The sequence below is a fragment of the Muscardinus avellanarius genome (assembly GCF_963383645.1).
Source record: "Muscardinus avellanarius genome assembly, chromosome: 14".
In the NCBI taxonomy this organism is placed as follows: Eukaryota; Metazoa; Chordata; class Mammalia; order Rodentia; family Gliridae; genus Muscardinus; species Muscardinus avellanarius.
This window is the reverse complement of record NC_137800.1, coordinates 34,969,302-34,986,744: the sequence shown is the minus strand read 5'-3', so window position 1 is coordinate 34,986,744 and position 17,443 is coordinate 34,969,302. Positions and strand designations below refer to the sequence as shown.

The window sequence follows — 17,443 nt, the reverse complement described above, 5'->3', positions numbered from 1 at the left end:
GGGAGGAAAGAAAAAATGGAAGGAATGAGAAGATAAAAAAGCAAGAAGGGAGGCAGGCAGGAAACAAAATCTCACTCTTTATGAAATACTAGTTTAAAATCTGGAGCCGTTGCTGTGTGACACTTTATTGTGATGTCCTACACAAGGGGTTGTAAACTTTTTCTTTAAAAAATTTTTTTTTGTGGTACTGGGGGTGGAACCCAGGGGCTTTCTACCTCCGGGCTATACTCCCAGACCTATTTTGTATTTTATTTGGAAACAGGGTCTCACTAAATTGCTGAGAGCCTCACTAAGTAGCTGAGGCTGGCTTCGAACTTGTGCGATCCTCCTGTCTCAGCCTCCTAAGCACTGGGATTACAAGCATGGGCCACCATTCCTGGCTTGTAAACTTTTCTATAAAGAGCCAGATGGTAAACACTTTAGGCTTTGTGAGCCATATGACCTCTGTTGCAATTATTCAACTTGGCCACTTCCACATGAGGAACCAAAGACAGTATAAAATCAGATAGGCATGGTGGGCCCCAGTAGGTCTACAGACCAGTGTTTGTAGCTCCTGCCCCGACTCAAGTTTTACAGTGTCCTTGCAGACCTCTAGGGCTGCTCTGTAGTCCTCAGTGTCACACAGATGAGAAAGGTGTGGTTAGCTCCTTTCAGTTCCTCTAAAGACCATGGCCTTGGGATTAAAGTTCACCAAACAAAAGGTTAGCTCTTTGCTAACAAGATGTTTAGAAAAGCAGTTGTTCTCTTAAATACAGATAATCTATGGCTTTCTCTACAACATATTCCAACTTGGTATTGGCTTGGCAATGAGAAGCACTTTACTATCCCATACTGGCTATGTGTTCTTCCCTTTTCTGTGCTCCCCCAGGCATGAGAGGTATGCAATCAATTCTCCGTGAAGCTATATAAAAACATAGGATTTAAGAAGTGGCTGGTCCTCACTAAGTGAGACCCTGTTTCAAAATAAAGACTAAAAAATAGGGCTAGGAATGTAGCTCAGAAGAAGAATGCCCGAGTTCCATCCCTAGTACTGAAAAAAAAAAAAAAAAGTGGCTGGGTTGTTTGCCGCCAGAAGACTACCCAGGTATAAATCTTTTATGGATGGCCCGTACATAGTGCTCACCTGGGATTCTGCTTATCTTACTACTAAAGGAAAAAAGTTTGCCTGGAAGTTAACGAAAAGTGACAGATAGTGAGGAATCCTCAGAGATAATAACATGTTACAAATTTTAAGGTAATTTACAGTTTGCAAGAATGGGTTCATGTTAGTGGTTGGAAAGTACACCAAAACATTTCTCAGAAAACTGAAAAAGGAGGAAAAAAATCACTGGGAGAAAAATTTAAAGTTTCTTTCAAGTAAGTGGAAAAGCGAGGAGAGCCAAGAGTACTATTCTGCTTGGAATTGGAACGTCCAACCTTTTTCCATGCGCAGGTGCACTTCCCCACACCTTGACCTGGGTTTGGTTAAATTTGCTTTGGCAAATGCACAGTTAATAACAGATTGGGTGAGATGGATTGAAGAGCCCTGTGCAATGGGCTCCTATTTTTGGGCCGCTGCCATCCCTATGAACAGAAGAGGCCTCCACTCGCCCCTTTTCCAAAGAGGTTGAGTGTGGTCAGGGCTTCCCTGCTAGGCCCACCTGAATCAGCTGACTCCTGGAGACCCACAGGAGCTAATGGGCACTTATTGCTGCAGGCTCCTGAAGTTTTGTGGTTGTTACCCAGCATTCTTGTAGCACAAGCTGAACAATAATAGCCAATAGCTTGTATTTACTAGAGTCTCTTTTAAGCTGAATGAGCAATCCATTAAGCATTCATTCATAATATAATTTCTATTTCAATATAGGGACAGGCTCTCTCCACACCAAGTTGGCAACCCAGTGGCTTCATAATGTGTTTACCTTGACCTGCATGTTGCTGGAATACAAATGTTAAGATACATACCACACATACAATTGCCAGTATTTAAGGAATTGTAGAGATTTCACATGAAACTGAATTTCCACATCCTCTTGAACACTTAGATTTGGCAATGCTGGCAGGATTCTAGGCATTAGTGTGGTTGGGGTGGTGGTAGTATGCTGGACCTAAGTAGTGGGTCTCCCCTCTCTTGAGATGGGGCATGCATTCTTTGGCTCATCGCCACTCCTAATGTCTTCTAGCACCAGAGGTGTCAAGGACATACAGCAGCTGGAATATTGCCTTCTTTTTGTAATCATTAAGAGAAAAGCAAATATTTTTTAAATGAAGTCTTAACTAATTTATCAAATAATATTTTCATAAAGTTCATCCAGCCATAACACAAAGTTGCATAGTAGGCTTATTTTTTTAACTTTACTTTTTTGTAGTTTAACTCTTTTAGATTAAAATTTCCAGTTTTTCCTAACTAGACTCTTGAAACATCATGTTCATGTATTTAAGAGAGGTTGGGCTGCAAAGTTTGAATAAAATTCTGGTCATTTTTACTAGATTCTTCATGGATTATGATTTAATTTCTTTTGCTCAGTGCCAATTATGGACTATCATAGCAGCAGTGAAATAATAATAACGATAACTATTAGTATTATAGTACTATATAACAACTACTACTATTTTTTATATACTTGGGATTGAACCCAGAAGTACTCTACCAATGAGTTATATCCCCAACCTTTTTTTAATTTTTAGTCAGGGTGTCACTAAGTTACCCAGCCTAGCCTAGAACTTATAATTCTCCTGCCCCAATCTTCCTAGTTGCTGGGATTATAGGCATGTGTCATCATACCTAGCCTGAAATTACCTTACCAAGTGTGTTTGTTTATTTGTTTAGTTATTTATTTATTTTGGTGTACTAGGGATTAAACCCAGGGGGCATTATATCTCTGAGCTACACCACTAGTCCTATTCTATTTTTATTTTCAAAACAGGGTCTCACTAAGTTGCAGAGGTCCTCACTAAGTAGCTGCAGCTGCCCAAAAACTTATGATTCTCCTCTCATCCTCCTAAGGACTGGGATTATAAACATGTGCCCAATGAGTGGCAGGAGGCGCCTTAATTTCTAATGAGGCAGTTAAGAAAGGCTTCTGGTCAGTGCTGGAGAAAATTTTCTCCTGCTACAGTTAAAAATGAAAAAAAGAGTCCATTTAAAGTCCAAGAGCCACCGGAGCACACATGCATTTGAAAAGTGCTCCAATCTTTTCTCATTACCTGGGAAACATGTTGTCAGGTGTTCCATCAGTGCTTCTTGGGTGACAGGTTTTCTGGCAGAGTTCATTGCCGAGATAGCCAAGCAAAGGATTTCCCCGAGTGGAATAAACTGAGATTGACTGATGGGAGACATACTGATGGGTGATACATCACCTGCAGAAAGACAATTTTCAAGTGAGTGGTTCATTAGGACACCCAGTCATTTGTCTCACACGCTCCTTCACACACACACACGCCCTCTCGTGCCTTCCCCCTCTCCCTTGGATTATGAACACAATCAACTCTCAGCACTGAAATTGCTCATGGCTGTGGCCAGCTCCACTTAGGTGGAAAGACTTCCACACACAGTGGATGCTCCTATGGCCTCTACAAATGAAAGTCTTTAAAACCTGAGCTCTCCTTTGAACAGATGAGTACTGAAAGTCTTGCAGCAACAAGGCTTTGAAAAATGGTTTCTGTTTTTATTAGCTTTGGAGCTGATTTATTTAATAACTGCCATTCACATCTCGACAAATGCATTTGTTGTAACTTGATGATTCATTCATTCAAGTGTTGAGTGTCTGTATGTGTCAGGCATCTGCTGGGGGATTGGGAGCTGCAGATAAAAAGTGAGTGAGTTCCCCTCCTGCAAGCAGCTTTCCCCTCAGTTTCTATTTCCATGGAGGAGACAGACAAGTAGGTCAAAGGTCACTGGGATGCGTGATGGGTGCACAGAGAACACTGAACATCCAGCTTGGAGCAGAGACAGCTGGGTGATGTATCACTACTGGGTCAAGGTAGGGCTCAGAAGCAGGGAGCTGTGTTAAGATGGAAGCTCAGTGGTAGGCTGCTTGCCTAACACGTGCAAGGACCAGGGTTTGATCTTCAGCACTCCGAAAGCAATAAAAGCAAAACAAACCAGAAGCAGGAGTTTGTAAGGCTTTTCCAAGGAGGTGCAATCAGAATCCAGTGTTAGGGAGTAGGAGGGGGCCTGGAGGCTGGAGGTAGCTGGACTCAGGAGCAGTAGAGAAGACAGGTACGTAGAGCCAACCATGAGCAGAGTGCCCAAGGCTTTCATCCTAAGAGGAGTGGCAAGCCATGGAAGGAATGTAAGGAATGAAACAGGCAGATGAAAATTTCAAAAAGATGACTGAGATAAGTCAGTCACAAAAAGTAAAAAATCAGATGGTCTCTCTAATATGCAGAAGCTAGGGAGAAAATGGAGGAATTCTAGACCAAGAAGGAGAAACCACAGATGAGCAAAAAAGGCAACCTAAGTGAGCAGGGTGGGGAGAGGTAAATTCCCTAATGTACATGAGGTACATTCACAAGCATATTAAAGTCAATCACTGAAGAGGAAGAGGAGGAAGGGGGGAGAGAATAGGATGGGAACTAGGGAAGGGCTAAACGAGTGATGTGTGTATGTATGCCTCTACCATCTTGTACCCCATTAAAATGTATGACTACAATGCACCAATCAAAAAAAAGATGACTGTGGTGGCCACATGGATGAATACCTGGAGGCAGGGAGAGCCAGGAATTCTGTTCCTGACTGTATTAAGACTCTACATTAAGCAACACCTTGCCCAAAAGATGTGCAGGTGCTCTGGGACGGACCAGCTCACTGTCCTCACTGTCAGAGTGCTAACTCTATGCTGTCCACAACACCCAGTCTGCAGGAGAGTACAGCAGTCTTCTGGGATAGAACCTGAACCTTGCTTTGATAGACTAGAAAGGAAATGGTGTGATGGATGAAACTGGACAACAGGGCTGGGGAGAGCCCCACATGTGGGGACATTCTAGCATGTGCATCAGACAGAACAGCAGGACTCCAGTGTCCAAGGTTAGGCCCTGAACCACCATGTCAAGCCCAGCTCAGTTTAGTGCCATCCCTACCCCATCAAGTAAGGCTCAATCAGTTCTGCTGTGGCTCCACTATTGGCAAGATGTAAATAAAGAAGAAAATACAATGTCCTGGTGGCCAAAAGGAGGGAAAAACACCCAAATTCAGAAAAAGAGAAAGTCCAAGGAGGTAAAAATCAGCAAAAACCCAGAAACTGACTGACTGAAAACCCACATGCTTCTGAGACATAAGAATCATAAAGAGAAACTCTGAAAAATTCCACAATACTTGTCAGGAGAGTTGCGGGTGGCAGTTAGTACACAGGATTTGGGGGTGTTATTGGGGAATTTTGCTCAGTGGCTGAGGAAGCCAAATTTACACCAAAGACTAAAAAATGTCAGAATTCTGTGGTCTGGACTATCTGAATGGGCAAGCTTGCTACTCCCTAGGACAGTGCACTTAAAACTTTTGAAAGAACTGGTGCACTCTTTATTCAAACAAAATGTTATTCTGAAGCCTGATATGTCAAGTGAACTAGTGCTGGCAGTCAGCTGCAGCAGAGCCAGGAGCTGGGAGCTACACCTACTCAACGCTGCCTTCCCACGGTGAGCCCAGTAGCTCACCACAGGCTCTCAGGCTCTCTTCTGAGCTTCCTTCTCTCTCACTCCACCCCGACAGTGGATGATGCGGGACACTGAGGCCAGTTTTCTTGCTGAGTTACTAGGCTATCCATTTGGACCCCAAAGTCTCCTGAAATTATTTTAAATATCAGATGGAAAGGAGGATGGGCTGTCAAAGGGGGAGATCCAAGCAGACTCCAGGAGCTTTCGACTTGTGTATCAGTTGGGAGGTTAATACTTCTAAAATTTGCCTCTCATAGCTAAGAACTTCTCAGAAGACTGAAGATACAAAGATCTAAGTATGAATAAAATATGCAGGTTGAACAATTTCTTGATTTTGTATAGGTTTCCAGAGAAAACTTCTCTGTAGAAAAGACATGGCTTATAGCAAAATTAACTACTTCAAGTCATGCTCATCCTATGCTTCTGGCTGAAACTACTTGCTTAGCTTCATTGCCATCTCCTGAATTTATTTTCATTCACTGAAGCCGACTGACTCTAAGAAGCAGCATTCTGTGTGTTTGAATTGCATATGCTTTAAAAAGCCCAGGTTCACTCTAATAATGAATATGTGCAATAATGTTGAATGCAGGAGCAAAAATGAAATTTGTATGCTCTAAATAACTGTCTCTATGCCATCTTATTTTTATATTGTATTAAGATAAATTATTTTCCACTCCCTTCCCATCTGCAATTCCACTAGCAAATCCCATCTACTCTACCTCTAAAATGCTTCTGGACTTGTTCCCTCTATTCCATCTCTAGTGCTACCCACCCCCAGCCCCATCCACTCCCACACCAATTCCAAACTTCCACCATCTCTCACCAGACCCATTATAATGGCTTGATGATGCTCAATCTTCATTTCTGCTCCTGACACTTCCTTCTCTTATGAATAGCTAGGGTCCTCTCAGGAAAACAAATCATGCCACTTTCATGCATAAAACCAAGAGTGATGACCTTTGTATGTAGAGGGAAATTTGAACTCCTTACTAGGCCTACAGAGTTTGCACCTGTCCAGCCACCTTTGGGACCACCCTGTCTGCTCATCATCTCTTTCCTAACCCACACTCAGAAGCTCCTCTCTGCCGAGGGTGGTGGCCCATGCTTGTAATTCCCACGCTTGGGAGGCGGAGACAGGAGGGTCGCGCAGGTTCAAAAGCCAGCCGTGCTGGCTTAAGAGACCCTGTTTCCAAATTTAAAAAAAAAGTATAAAATAGGTCTGGGAGTGTAGCCTGGAGGTAAAGGCTTTCCAGGAACCACAGTACCACCAAAAAAAATTTTAAAAAGATCCTCTCTTCTTGAAACATGGCAGGCTTTTGCTGGACTCAGGCGGGGCCTGTGTATTTTTTGTGTCCTTGGCCTGGGATGCTCCTTAGGCAGACCTTTTCAAGACTGGATCCTTCTCATCCTTTAGGTCTTAAGTGAAACATCATGTACTCAGGGAGCCCTGTTACATGACTGGAGTGTACTGTCTCCATTCTCTGGATGTGCTTGTGTTTACTACTTTGTTGTCTGTCTCACCCACAAGAATATAAGCTTCAAGACAGAAGGAAACATGAACGCCACATTCCTAGTACTTATGATAATGCAGCGCTTACGTTAGCCACCCAGTATGTTTGTTGAATGACTGAATATCCATTTAACATTATAATCCAAGGAATTTTCTAGTGTATATTAAAGGCTTGTGATTTTATTCATATTTTTATAAATAATTACAAACCAAAAGGACCAAATATTTGCAGTCATGCATTTTTAAGTTTCTCCTGAATTATTAGTCCATAAATAGTCCTCCAAAACATAGTAGTTTCCATAGAAAGATAAATATTAAGTGAGGTTTACATGTATTTAGAGCTATATTAAAAAATAGGTTTCTCTCAAAACAACACATTACTCAGGTTTACCAAGATTTTCTGTAGATCTTACATCAACCTGTTTAATGATGAGCAAACTTGTCATTCTAAAAATATGCTACTAGAAAATTCTTCCAACAACTCATTTATTCTTCAAATATTTCTTCAAATAAGAAGAGAATGTAAATACTGCTAAAATATTGTTGGTCAGCATAATCTAAATAATTGACAGATATCCCACATTTTACATGAATTATAACTTGTCTATAATTTATAGGATGGATTTTTATATTGTTAGAATGAGTTCTGCACACATTCACAAAAGCAATTAAGTATAAGCTTGTAGGTAGGTACTCTGTGGACTAAAGAATTCTCTCTAAACCACTATTTTGTCCTATTGTACTGAAAAAATTGAAGTAAATAGATTTTATTTTAGCTTTATTTTCTTACCAACATCCATTTAAGTACAGTCCTCAGGGGACTTAAATATAGGAAAATTCAGATAATACAAGCATAGTACCTTGGATAGAGTAAGCATTTAATAAATTTCTAAGTGAACTTAAGATATGAAAATATTATAATAGTAAGTAAACTTTGGCTTTATGAGCATTTAAGGTTTAAAATAGGCCAGGGGATATTTAGACACTATTTTCATATAAAGTACTTTGTTAGATTATTGGCATGAAGACAAGATAAATTATTGGAGTGAACGATGAATGGAATGAAAGATGGATCCCCTGCACAGGGGTGGGAGAGCATTCAGAGCATGGGAAGCTGGGCTTGTTGGGCTCAGCTGTAATAGCTGCTGGTGAGATGTAGAGAAAAAGCAACTCTGGTAGACCAGAAGGCTTAGATCCAACTCTCGATGATCGTAAAGCACACTCATATTTTTACACAGAGGAACCACATGACATATTTGTGTTAGAAAATCACCCCTGAGTAACTGCAAATGAACTGGTGACACCTATCATTGCTTACAGAGTTGACAAGGAGGGCCTGAAACAACAGGTGGAAATCCTGCAGGTTCCAGCGTGCTCTGATACATTACTCAGAGCTTGTCACCTCTACCTCTACATATATATCATCTACAATATATATACACACTACTTAAACCCTTCTATTCCCTCCCACAAATAACTTTTGGTCAGTTACTTTGAGATTATTTCCAAAAAGTCCTCTTACCTAATTCATTCTTTTAAGAAATATTTGAGTGCCTATTATATATCAAATGCCTTTATGCCCTCAAGTTCTAAAATTATTCCCATCTTGGGTCTTTTTGTGAGTAAAAAGAATACTGTCTTTTATGAATGCCATTATTATTTTTTTCAGTCATTAATTCAGGTTCTCTGACAACAGAACGCTTTAGATGTACTTTCATGCCAGCTTACATTCATCCTCTCTAGGATGGTATTCACAGCTTTTTTCAAAATATGCCTACTAAAAACTAACAAATGGACAAAAAAAAGAACATAAAATTCTTTCATTTAACCTGGAAGTACCCATCTTCATGCAACTGTGTAAGCAGAGAGCCATAGTTTTTCCAAGTGAACTGCATTACAATACATGACACTCTTAAAAGTACCCTAAGATCCATCTTCTATTTGAGCCTTCTTTAAATAATCTGGCCCCCCAAGTCTGTATCCATGATCAATTATTATGTTTTTCTGTTTATTTTTAAATACTGTTTTTCATGAAAATGTTAATCGATGTTCTGGGTTGAAGAGTTATCTCTGACACTAATGAAGTTCATGTACCAAAACAACCTGGTTACAAACACAGTTCTTAAACTATGCTGCATTCTACGGTAAATTTGCAATAAAAGAAAACATTCAGCATGTATATTAATAAGAACACAGTCTCTTAAAACCAAATATGATTACCCATTCTGCAACTGTTTCCTCATCTGTAAAATGAGGGTTTGAGTGAAATCCTTTCAAAGATTTCTTCAGGCTCCAAAGTTCTATGATTTTCTATCAATGGAGCAGAAAGATCACAATACAGCATTTGTGACCAGTTCTATTTCCTTGTTTGTGGGAGACTTTTCTAATGTCCATCTGAGCTGAAAAAGCCAGCTCTAATATTTAAAAGTAATGATTAAATATATTATATTAGCTATTAATGTTTCCCTTATAAAAAGGGAGTCCTATATACTCTTTTTAATTCAGAATATGACCTGACTTTGTTCCTCAGGTCTAACATGTGCCATTTTTGTTATCCCTCCTGCCAAAATGAACACTAAAGTTAAAATTATGGATTCCAATAAAATTATCACATGTAGTAGATACTGTGCCTTCTTATAAAAGCAGTTACACATGTCTGTAAAATGCAGACTGAGGCTACAGGGACAACACAACTCTACTTCTTTCAACAAACTATTCATAGAACTACTAACTTGCCAAGTTTTATCTTAAATGCCCTTGGGCTTGGGGAAATCATAAGCTCTCTGAGGTTACACTTAAGTGAATGACATCTCTGATGCAGAGCATCAGGCAAATCTCGTGTTTTACAATTTAATGCAATTTGTTAACCTCAATTTTATGTATAAATGCTGTTTAGTTCTTTTAACAGAAGGCCTACTACGATACTTTAAAAAAAAACATTCTGGGGAAAAAAACATACTCCTTTTCTATACGCTCTCTCCAAGACCACAAGGCCCTTGGTGGGGGGCAGAGCATATGGCTCCCATCAGCTCACATGCTGCTGCGCTCCCTTTGAAACCAGATTACTATACTTGACTTTCAAATATTTGTATTTGAAATCTGAAAGAAGAATGGCATTGAAAATGGCACTTTTAGCAGTTTACTGTAGGTTTGCTTTAAATGACACTCCTTTCCAAACTTTAAGGCCTGGGCTTTTATTGCAACAGTCAATGGAAAGAAACTGGACACAAAAGAAGGAATTGTAGGATGTTTAGAAATTCTATAATAGTTTTTCTAAGTTTCCAAATGCTTTATTTCACCACTTCATAGGTCTGTTAAAGAAGGTTCAATTTCTTTTTTTAAAATTTTATTTATATATGGAACATATTGAAAATGGTATACATTTAGTCTGTGCTTGGTGCCCTCTCTCTCCCCCAGTTCCCTTCCCCCCTCCCAACAATGAGTGTCCAGGTGAACCATGCTGTATTCATACTTTTACACATATTTGGATGTAGCTCCTCCATTAATCAACCTCAGCCTTCTTCCTCTCTTATCCTTCCATTATCTGGAGTCCCTCTGGTATTCCCAATGCTCCCTAGTTTAAGCATATTAGAGAAACATATGTCCTTTCTTCTCTTTCTGTGCCTGGCTGATCTCACTTAACATTCTCCAGACAGATCTTTCCATTTTCTTGCGAATGGCATGATTTTGTTCTTCTTTATAGATGAATAGAATTCCATTATGTGTATTTCCCAAAATTTTGCAATCCATTCATCTACTGATGGAGACCTAGGTTGGTTCCATATTTTGGCTATTATAAATTGTGCTGCTATGGACATGGGTATGCATGTGTTACTGCAGGTCTCTGATTTCAACCCCTTTGGACAAATACCCAGGAGTGGTAGAGCTGGATCATATGGTGGATCTATTCCCAGTTTTCTAAGGAATCTCCACACTGATCTCCATAGTGGTTGAACTAGTTTGCACTCCCACCAACACTGTGAAAGAGTTCCTCTTTCCCCACATCCTCGCCAGCATTTGTTCTTTATGCTTGACACTGATTGGGGCTAGATGAAATCTTAGCGTAGTTTTGATTTGCATCTCTTTGATGGCTAATGATGGAGAACATCTTTTCATGGATTTATTGGCCATTTGTATTTCTACTTTTGTGAAGTGTCTGTTCAGTTCAGTAGCCCATTTCTTGATTGAGTTGTTTTGCTATTGTAGAGTCTTTTGAGTTCTTTGTATATTTTGGATATTACCTCTCTATCAGAGTGGTGGCTGATAAAGATCTTCTCCCATTCTGTAGGCTTCCTCTCCAGGTTCTTGGTGGTTTCCTTTGATGAGAAGAAACTCTTTAGTTTGATACCATCCCACTTGTTAATTCTTACTTTAATTTCCTGTGCTTTGGAGGTCTTGTTGAGAAAGTTACTGCCTATGCCTATATGTTGGAGTGTTGAGCCTATGCCCTCCTCTAATAACTTCACAGTATCTGGTCTAATTTCTTTTTTTTTTTTTTTTGGTGGTGGTACTGGGGTTCCTGGAAGCCCTTCTATTTCCGGGCTACACTCCCAGACCTATTTTTACATTTTTATTTGGAAACAGGGTCTCCTAAGCCAGCGCGCGCAGCTAGCTTCGAACCTGCGCGATCCTCCTGTCTCTGCCTCCCAAGCGCGGGGATTACAAGCGTGCGCCACCACGCCCGGCTATCTAGTCTAATTTCTAAGTCTTTGATCCATCTCGAGTTGATTCCTATGCATGGTGAGAGGTAAGGATTTAGTTCCATCTTTCTACAAATGGATAGCCATTTTTTGAAAAGGCTGTCTTTTCTCCAGCATATGAGTTTGGTCCCTTTGTCAAAGATTAATTGACTATAGATGAGTGGATTTGTTTCTGTATCTTCTATTCTGTTCCACTGGTCAGTATGCCTGTTTTTGTGCCAATACCATGCTGTTTTTACTACTATTGATCTATAGTATATTTTGAAGTCCAGGATTGTGATGCCTCCTGCATGGTTCTTATTCCTGAGAATTGCTTTGGCTATTCTGGATCTTTTCTTTCTCCATATAAAATTCATGACTGATTTTTCTAGGTCTATGAAGAATGTCATTGGTATTTTAATGGGAATTGCATTGAATCTATAGATCACTTTTGGCAGAATGGCCATTTTGATGATATTTAATTCTGCCTATCCATGAGCACGGGAGATCTTTCCATTTTCCAAGGTTTTCTTCAATTTCTTTCTTTAATGTTTTATAGTTTTCTTTGTAGAGGTCTTTTACATCTTTGGTTAGGTTTATAGGTATTTTATTGGTTTTGAGGTTATAGTGAAAGGAATTTTTTTCTTTATTTATTTCATTGTGGATTCATTGTTGGCATAAAGAAAAGCAACTGATTTCTTTAGGTTGATTTTGTATCCTGTAATTTTGCTAAATTGGTTAATCAGCTCCAGAAATATTTTGGCTGAGTTCTTTGGGTCTTCTAGATAAAGGATCATGTCATCTGCAAATAAGGATAGTTTTAATTACTCTTTTCCTATTTGAATTCCTTTGATTTCCTTCTCTTGTCTTATTGCTGTGGCAAGAGTCTCAAGGACTATATTGAAAAGGAGTGGAGATAGTGGGAATCCTTGTCTTATTTCTGATTTGGAGGAAATTCTTGCAGTTTTTCCCCATTCAATATGATACTGGCTTTGGTTTTGTTGTATATTGCCTTAATGATATTGAAATCGTTCCTTCTATTCCAATTTTCTGCAGTGTTTTTAACATAAATGGGTGTTAGATTTTGTCGAATGCCTTTTCAGCATCTATTGATATGATCATGTGGTTTTTGTATTCAGTTCTATTTATGTGGTGAATAACATGTATTGATTTGTATATGTTGAACTAGCCTTGCTTTTGTGGGATGAAAACAACTTGGTCATGGTGTATAATTCTCTTAATATGGTTTTGAGTTCGCATAGCTAGTATTTTGTTTATAATTTTTGCTTCTATGCTCATTAAGGATATTGGTCTATAATTTTCCTTTCTTGAGATCTTAATTTGGTTTGGGGATTAATGTGATACTGGCCTCATAGAAGGAATATGGGAGCATTCCATCTCTTTCAATTTCCCAGAACAAGTTGTGAAGTATTGGTATTAGTTCTTCACTGAAAGTTTTGTAGAATTCAGCTTGAAACACATCAGGGCCTGGGCTTTTCTTTGATGGCAGAATTTTTATTGCTGTTTCTATTTCTTTGCTTGCTATTGGTTGGTTTAGGCTTGGTATGTCCTCTTGGTTCAGTTTAGGTAGATTATATGTACTTAAAAATCTATCCATTTCTTCCCTGCTTTCCAGTTTATTGGAGTATAAATTTTCAAAATAGTTTCTGATAATCCTTTGAATTTTCTCACTGTCTGTGGTGATGTCTCCTTTTTCATTTCTTTCTTTTGTGTGTGTGTGTGTGTGTGTGTGTGTGTGTGTGTGTGTCTGTGTGCACTTAATATAGGAAATTCTAACTCTGAGCTACAACTCAAGCTCTATTTTATTCTTTTATTTTGAACCAGTCTCTAACTAATTTGCAGAGGGCCTCACTAAATTACTGATGCCGGCTGTGGTCCTGTGCTCCTTATGTCTGAGTTTCCCAAATACTGGATTACAAGCATGCATCACCATACCCAATTCCACTGAAAGGTTTTGAAACTAGTGAAAAGGATGATACGATTTATTTTTTTGTGGTACTGGGAATGGAACCCAGGGACATTCTACCTCTGAGCTACACCTCCCCCCCTATTTTTTTTTGTATTTTTTTTTTATTGGTGCACTGTGTTCATACATCATAGTGGGATACAAACTTTTGTAGACATACATGCACACATCGCCCAGTCAGCCCCCACCCGATCCCCACCCCATTCCCTCCCCATCCCTCCTTCCCATGCTTGGCTAGTATTATAGCAATTTATCCAAAATTAAAAATGATAATTTCACATAACAGTTTCATTTGTCTGATACCAAGCTTTTGATGACTTAAAGATAACATTTCAATATTTCTTTTTGCTTTCTTTCTTACCAGAGAATATTTTTTTCTATTTTTTTAGGTGAAACTATCATATATTTATATATTTATTTTTCAGAAAAAAACTCTATCCTAATATGGAATATGGACTCTAGATACCCAAAACGATCTTGAAAAAGAACAAAGCTAGAAGATATATATTTTCTGATTTCAAACCATATAAAGCTACAATAATTGAAACAGTGTAGTACTGTTCTAAAGGCAGATATATAAACCATTGGAGTTAAATACAAGCCTAGAGCAAAATTCTTCCCTATATTGTCAAGTTATTTTTGACAAGGTTTCCACGAACATTTGGTGGTGGAAGTAATAATCTTTTAACTAAATATTGTTGAAACATAATAATTACATGGAAAAGAATAAAGTTGGACCCTTACCTAATCCCATATACAAATATTAACTCAAAATAGATAAAAGACCTAAATATAAATCTTAAGACTATAAACTTTTAGAAGAAAATCTGGGTCATAAAACCTCACAACATTGAAATTGGCAGTGATTTCTTGGATATGATTTCAATGGCATAGGCAACAGAAGAGTATACAAACTCCCTAAAAAATAAAAAAAAATATTGTATATCCAAAGACAATGTAAACAGAGTTAACAGTTACTAATAGAATGGTATAAAATATTTTCAAATGCTCTATCTGAAGGTATATTAATATTCCAACTAGAAATCCTAAAAATTAACAACAATAAAGGCAAACAATACAATTTAGAGATAGGTAAAAGACTAACATAAATAATGAATCTCCACAGATAACCAATCTTAGTTGTCTGTTGGATGGAAACTCTTGTTTCTCTGGTTCTGGTGTGTGTTACCTATTTCTTCTTTGTAGTTAATCTCTTTGAGTATTTTCTCTAGCGCTGGTTTTGAAGACATAAATTCCTTCAGTTTCTGTTTGTCATGGAAGCTTCTTATTTCTCCATCTAATTTGATAGAAAGTTTTGCTGGGTAGGAAATTTTTGGCTGGAAGTTGTTTTCTTTCAGAGTTTGGAATAGGTTACTCCAAGCCCTTCTGGCTCTCATGACTTGGTTTGGGAAGTCTGGAGTGATTCTAATTGGTTTGCCTCTGAATGTCACTTGGCCCTTTGTTTTTGTTGCCTTTAAGATTCTCTGCTTGGCTTCCACATTGGTCATTTTGACAATTATGTGGCGTGGGGATCCTCTTCTCCGATCCTGTCTAAAGGGAGTTCTATAAGTTTCCTGGACCTGTGTATCGGCCTCTTGCTCTATGTTTGGAAAATTTTCTGCTATTACTTCCTTGAAGAGATTGTTGATCCCTTTGGTTTCACTTTCTTTTCCCTCCTCTATTCCAATTATTCTTAGGTTAGCTCTCTTAAAATGGGCCCATATTTCTTCAATGTCAGATTCCTGCTGTCGGATATTTTTTCCTAGATTAGAAACTATGCGTTCATTTTTGGAATGATCATCTTCTAGGAGCGAGATTCTGTTCTCCATGTGGTCTAATCGGTTGTTTGTGCTTTGAATTGAGGCCTTTACTTCATTAATTGCATCCTTTATCTCTTTTTGGCTGTCTCTGAATTCTTTTCGAAGCACCTCTATTATTTCTACAGTTATTTTCCTGATTTGATCTTCTAGAAATCTCTGATTTTCTGTTTTATCGGGTTCTGATGTTGTGGGGTTGTGGGCATTCATTGCTCCAGTGTTATTCCTCTTTCCCATGATTTCGGGAGTTTGTGCCTTCTCTGGGTTCTTCCCTTGGGTCACTATGACTTCGCTTAAGGTGCTCTGCATCTCGAGTCTGTAGTATCTCTGTCCCCACTACTCTTTTACTGAGGTGTATCACAGAGTCTCCGACCCAGGGAGTCGATAGAGGCTGCTTTAGACTATGGGGGGGTGCCAGGTTGCACGTTCTCCTATAGTGTGATATCTCTGCCACCGCCTCTCCCCCACTGGGTCAAGTCCCAGGGAGTACAGTACTGGGATTTCTCCTCTGTGGCCCGCAATTTGACTCACTGTTCTTGAGTACGTAGATGTAGCTGTACCGGACTTGGTGAATTCTCTGCTGCTGCCGCCGGTGGCAATATGGCGCCGCTGCCACGCCGTTGGCCGTGAGGCTGGCCTATTTTTTCTTCTCTGGTTTTGAGTTCCACTCTGAGTCCCTGCAGCGCGTGCTGAGCTCAGCCACTGGGAGCTTTAGATGTTCCCTGCGCCGAGAAATCCCGCCTGGCTATTCTGCAGCGGCTCACCTCGGCTTGCTGTAGCCTTCCTGTGAAATCGCCGCTGCCGCCGGCAGTATGGCGTTGCTGCTGCGTCCTCAGGCGTGAGGCCGGTGTATCTCCTCTGTGTCTCTGAGCTCTGTTCTCAGTCCGCTTTCTCTCTGGAGCCTGGTGATTTTTTTGTTTCTCTGGTGATGGTGTTTTCTGGCTATGAAAGGCGCTGATTTTGTGGTAATGGAGATTGGTTGTTAGCGGGGCTCTTAAGTCCCGCTTTTCTCGGTCGCCATCTTCCCGGAAGTCCCTTCCTTTTTCATTTCTGATTTCAATAATTTGAGTTGATTCTTTCTTTTGGTTAAGTTGGCCAGGTGGTTTGTCAATCGTATTAACCTTTTCAAAGAACCAGCTGTTTGTTTTGTTGATTCTTTGAACTGTTTTTGTTGTTGTTGTTGTTGTTGTTCTCTATTTCATTTATTTCTGCTCTGATTTTAATAATCCTGCCTTCTGCTGGCTTTGGGATTAGACTGTTGCAGTCTTTCTAGGTCCTTGAGCTGTGTCATTAGGTTGTTTACTTGGCGACTCTCTGTCCTTCTTATGTTAGCATTCAATGCTATAAACTTTCCTCTTAACAGTGCCTAAAGAAGGTTCAATTTCTTTCCTTTTTTTTGTGGTACTGGGGTTCCTGGAAGCCCGTCTACCTCTGGGCTACACTCCCAGACCTATTTTTATACTTTTTAAATTTGGAATTAGGTCTCTTAAGCCAGCGTGGCTGGCTTCGAACCTGTGCGATCCTCCTGTCTCCACCTCCCCAGCGCGGGGATTACAAGTGTGCACCAACACGCCCGGTGGAGAAGGTTCAATTTCTAAGCTGGTAATTTTTTTTTTTTAATTTTTTTGCGGTACTGGGGATGGAATCCAGGGACATTCTACTTCCAGGCGTGCACCACCACGCCTGGCTCTCTAAATTGGTAATTTGAATGAAGTGTTTTAATTCAGAATAGGATGTAAACAGGAGGCTCCTATTAATAATTCTGAATAGCTGAGCGTGGTGGCGCACGCTTGTAATCCCAGCATTCGGGAGGCTGAGG

General features: G+C 39.6%; 1 protein-coding gene across 2 annotated transcripts in view; it reads right to left on the bottom strand.

Moving 5' to 3' along the window:
- The window catches only part of STOX2 (storkhead box 2), a gene marked incomplete at both ends in the record, with an annotated part of 263,200 nt that overhangs the window by 17,960 nt on the left and 227,797 nt on the right, over positions 1-17,443 (bottom strand). For both annotated transcript variants that reach the window (XM_080710128.1, XM_080710129.1), the window contains one exon: positions 3,187-3,339. In XM_080710128.1, the coding sequence (XP_080566254.1) occupies positions 3,187-3,339 (153 nt within the window). The remainder of the gene's footprint in view (positions 1-3,186; positions 3,340-17,443) is intronic.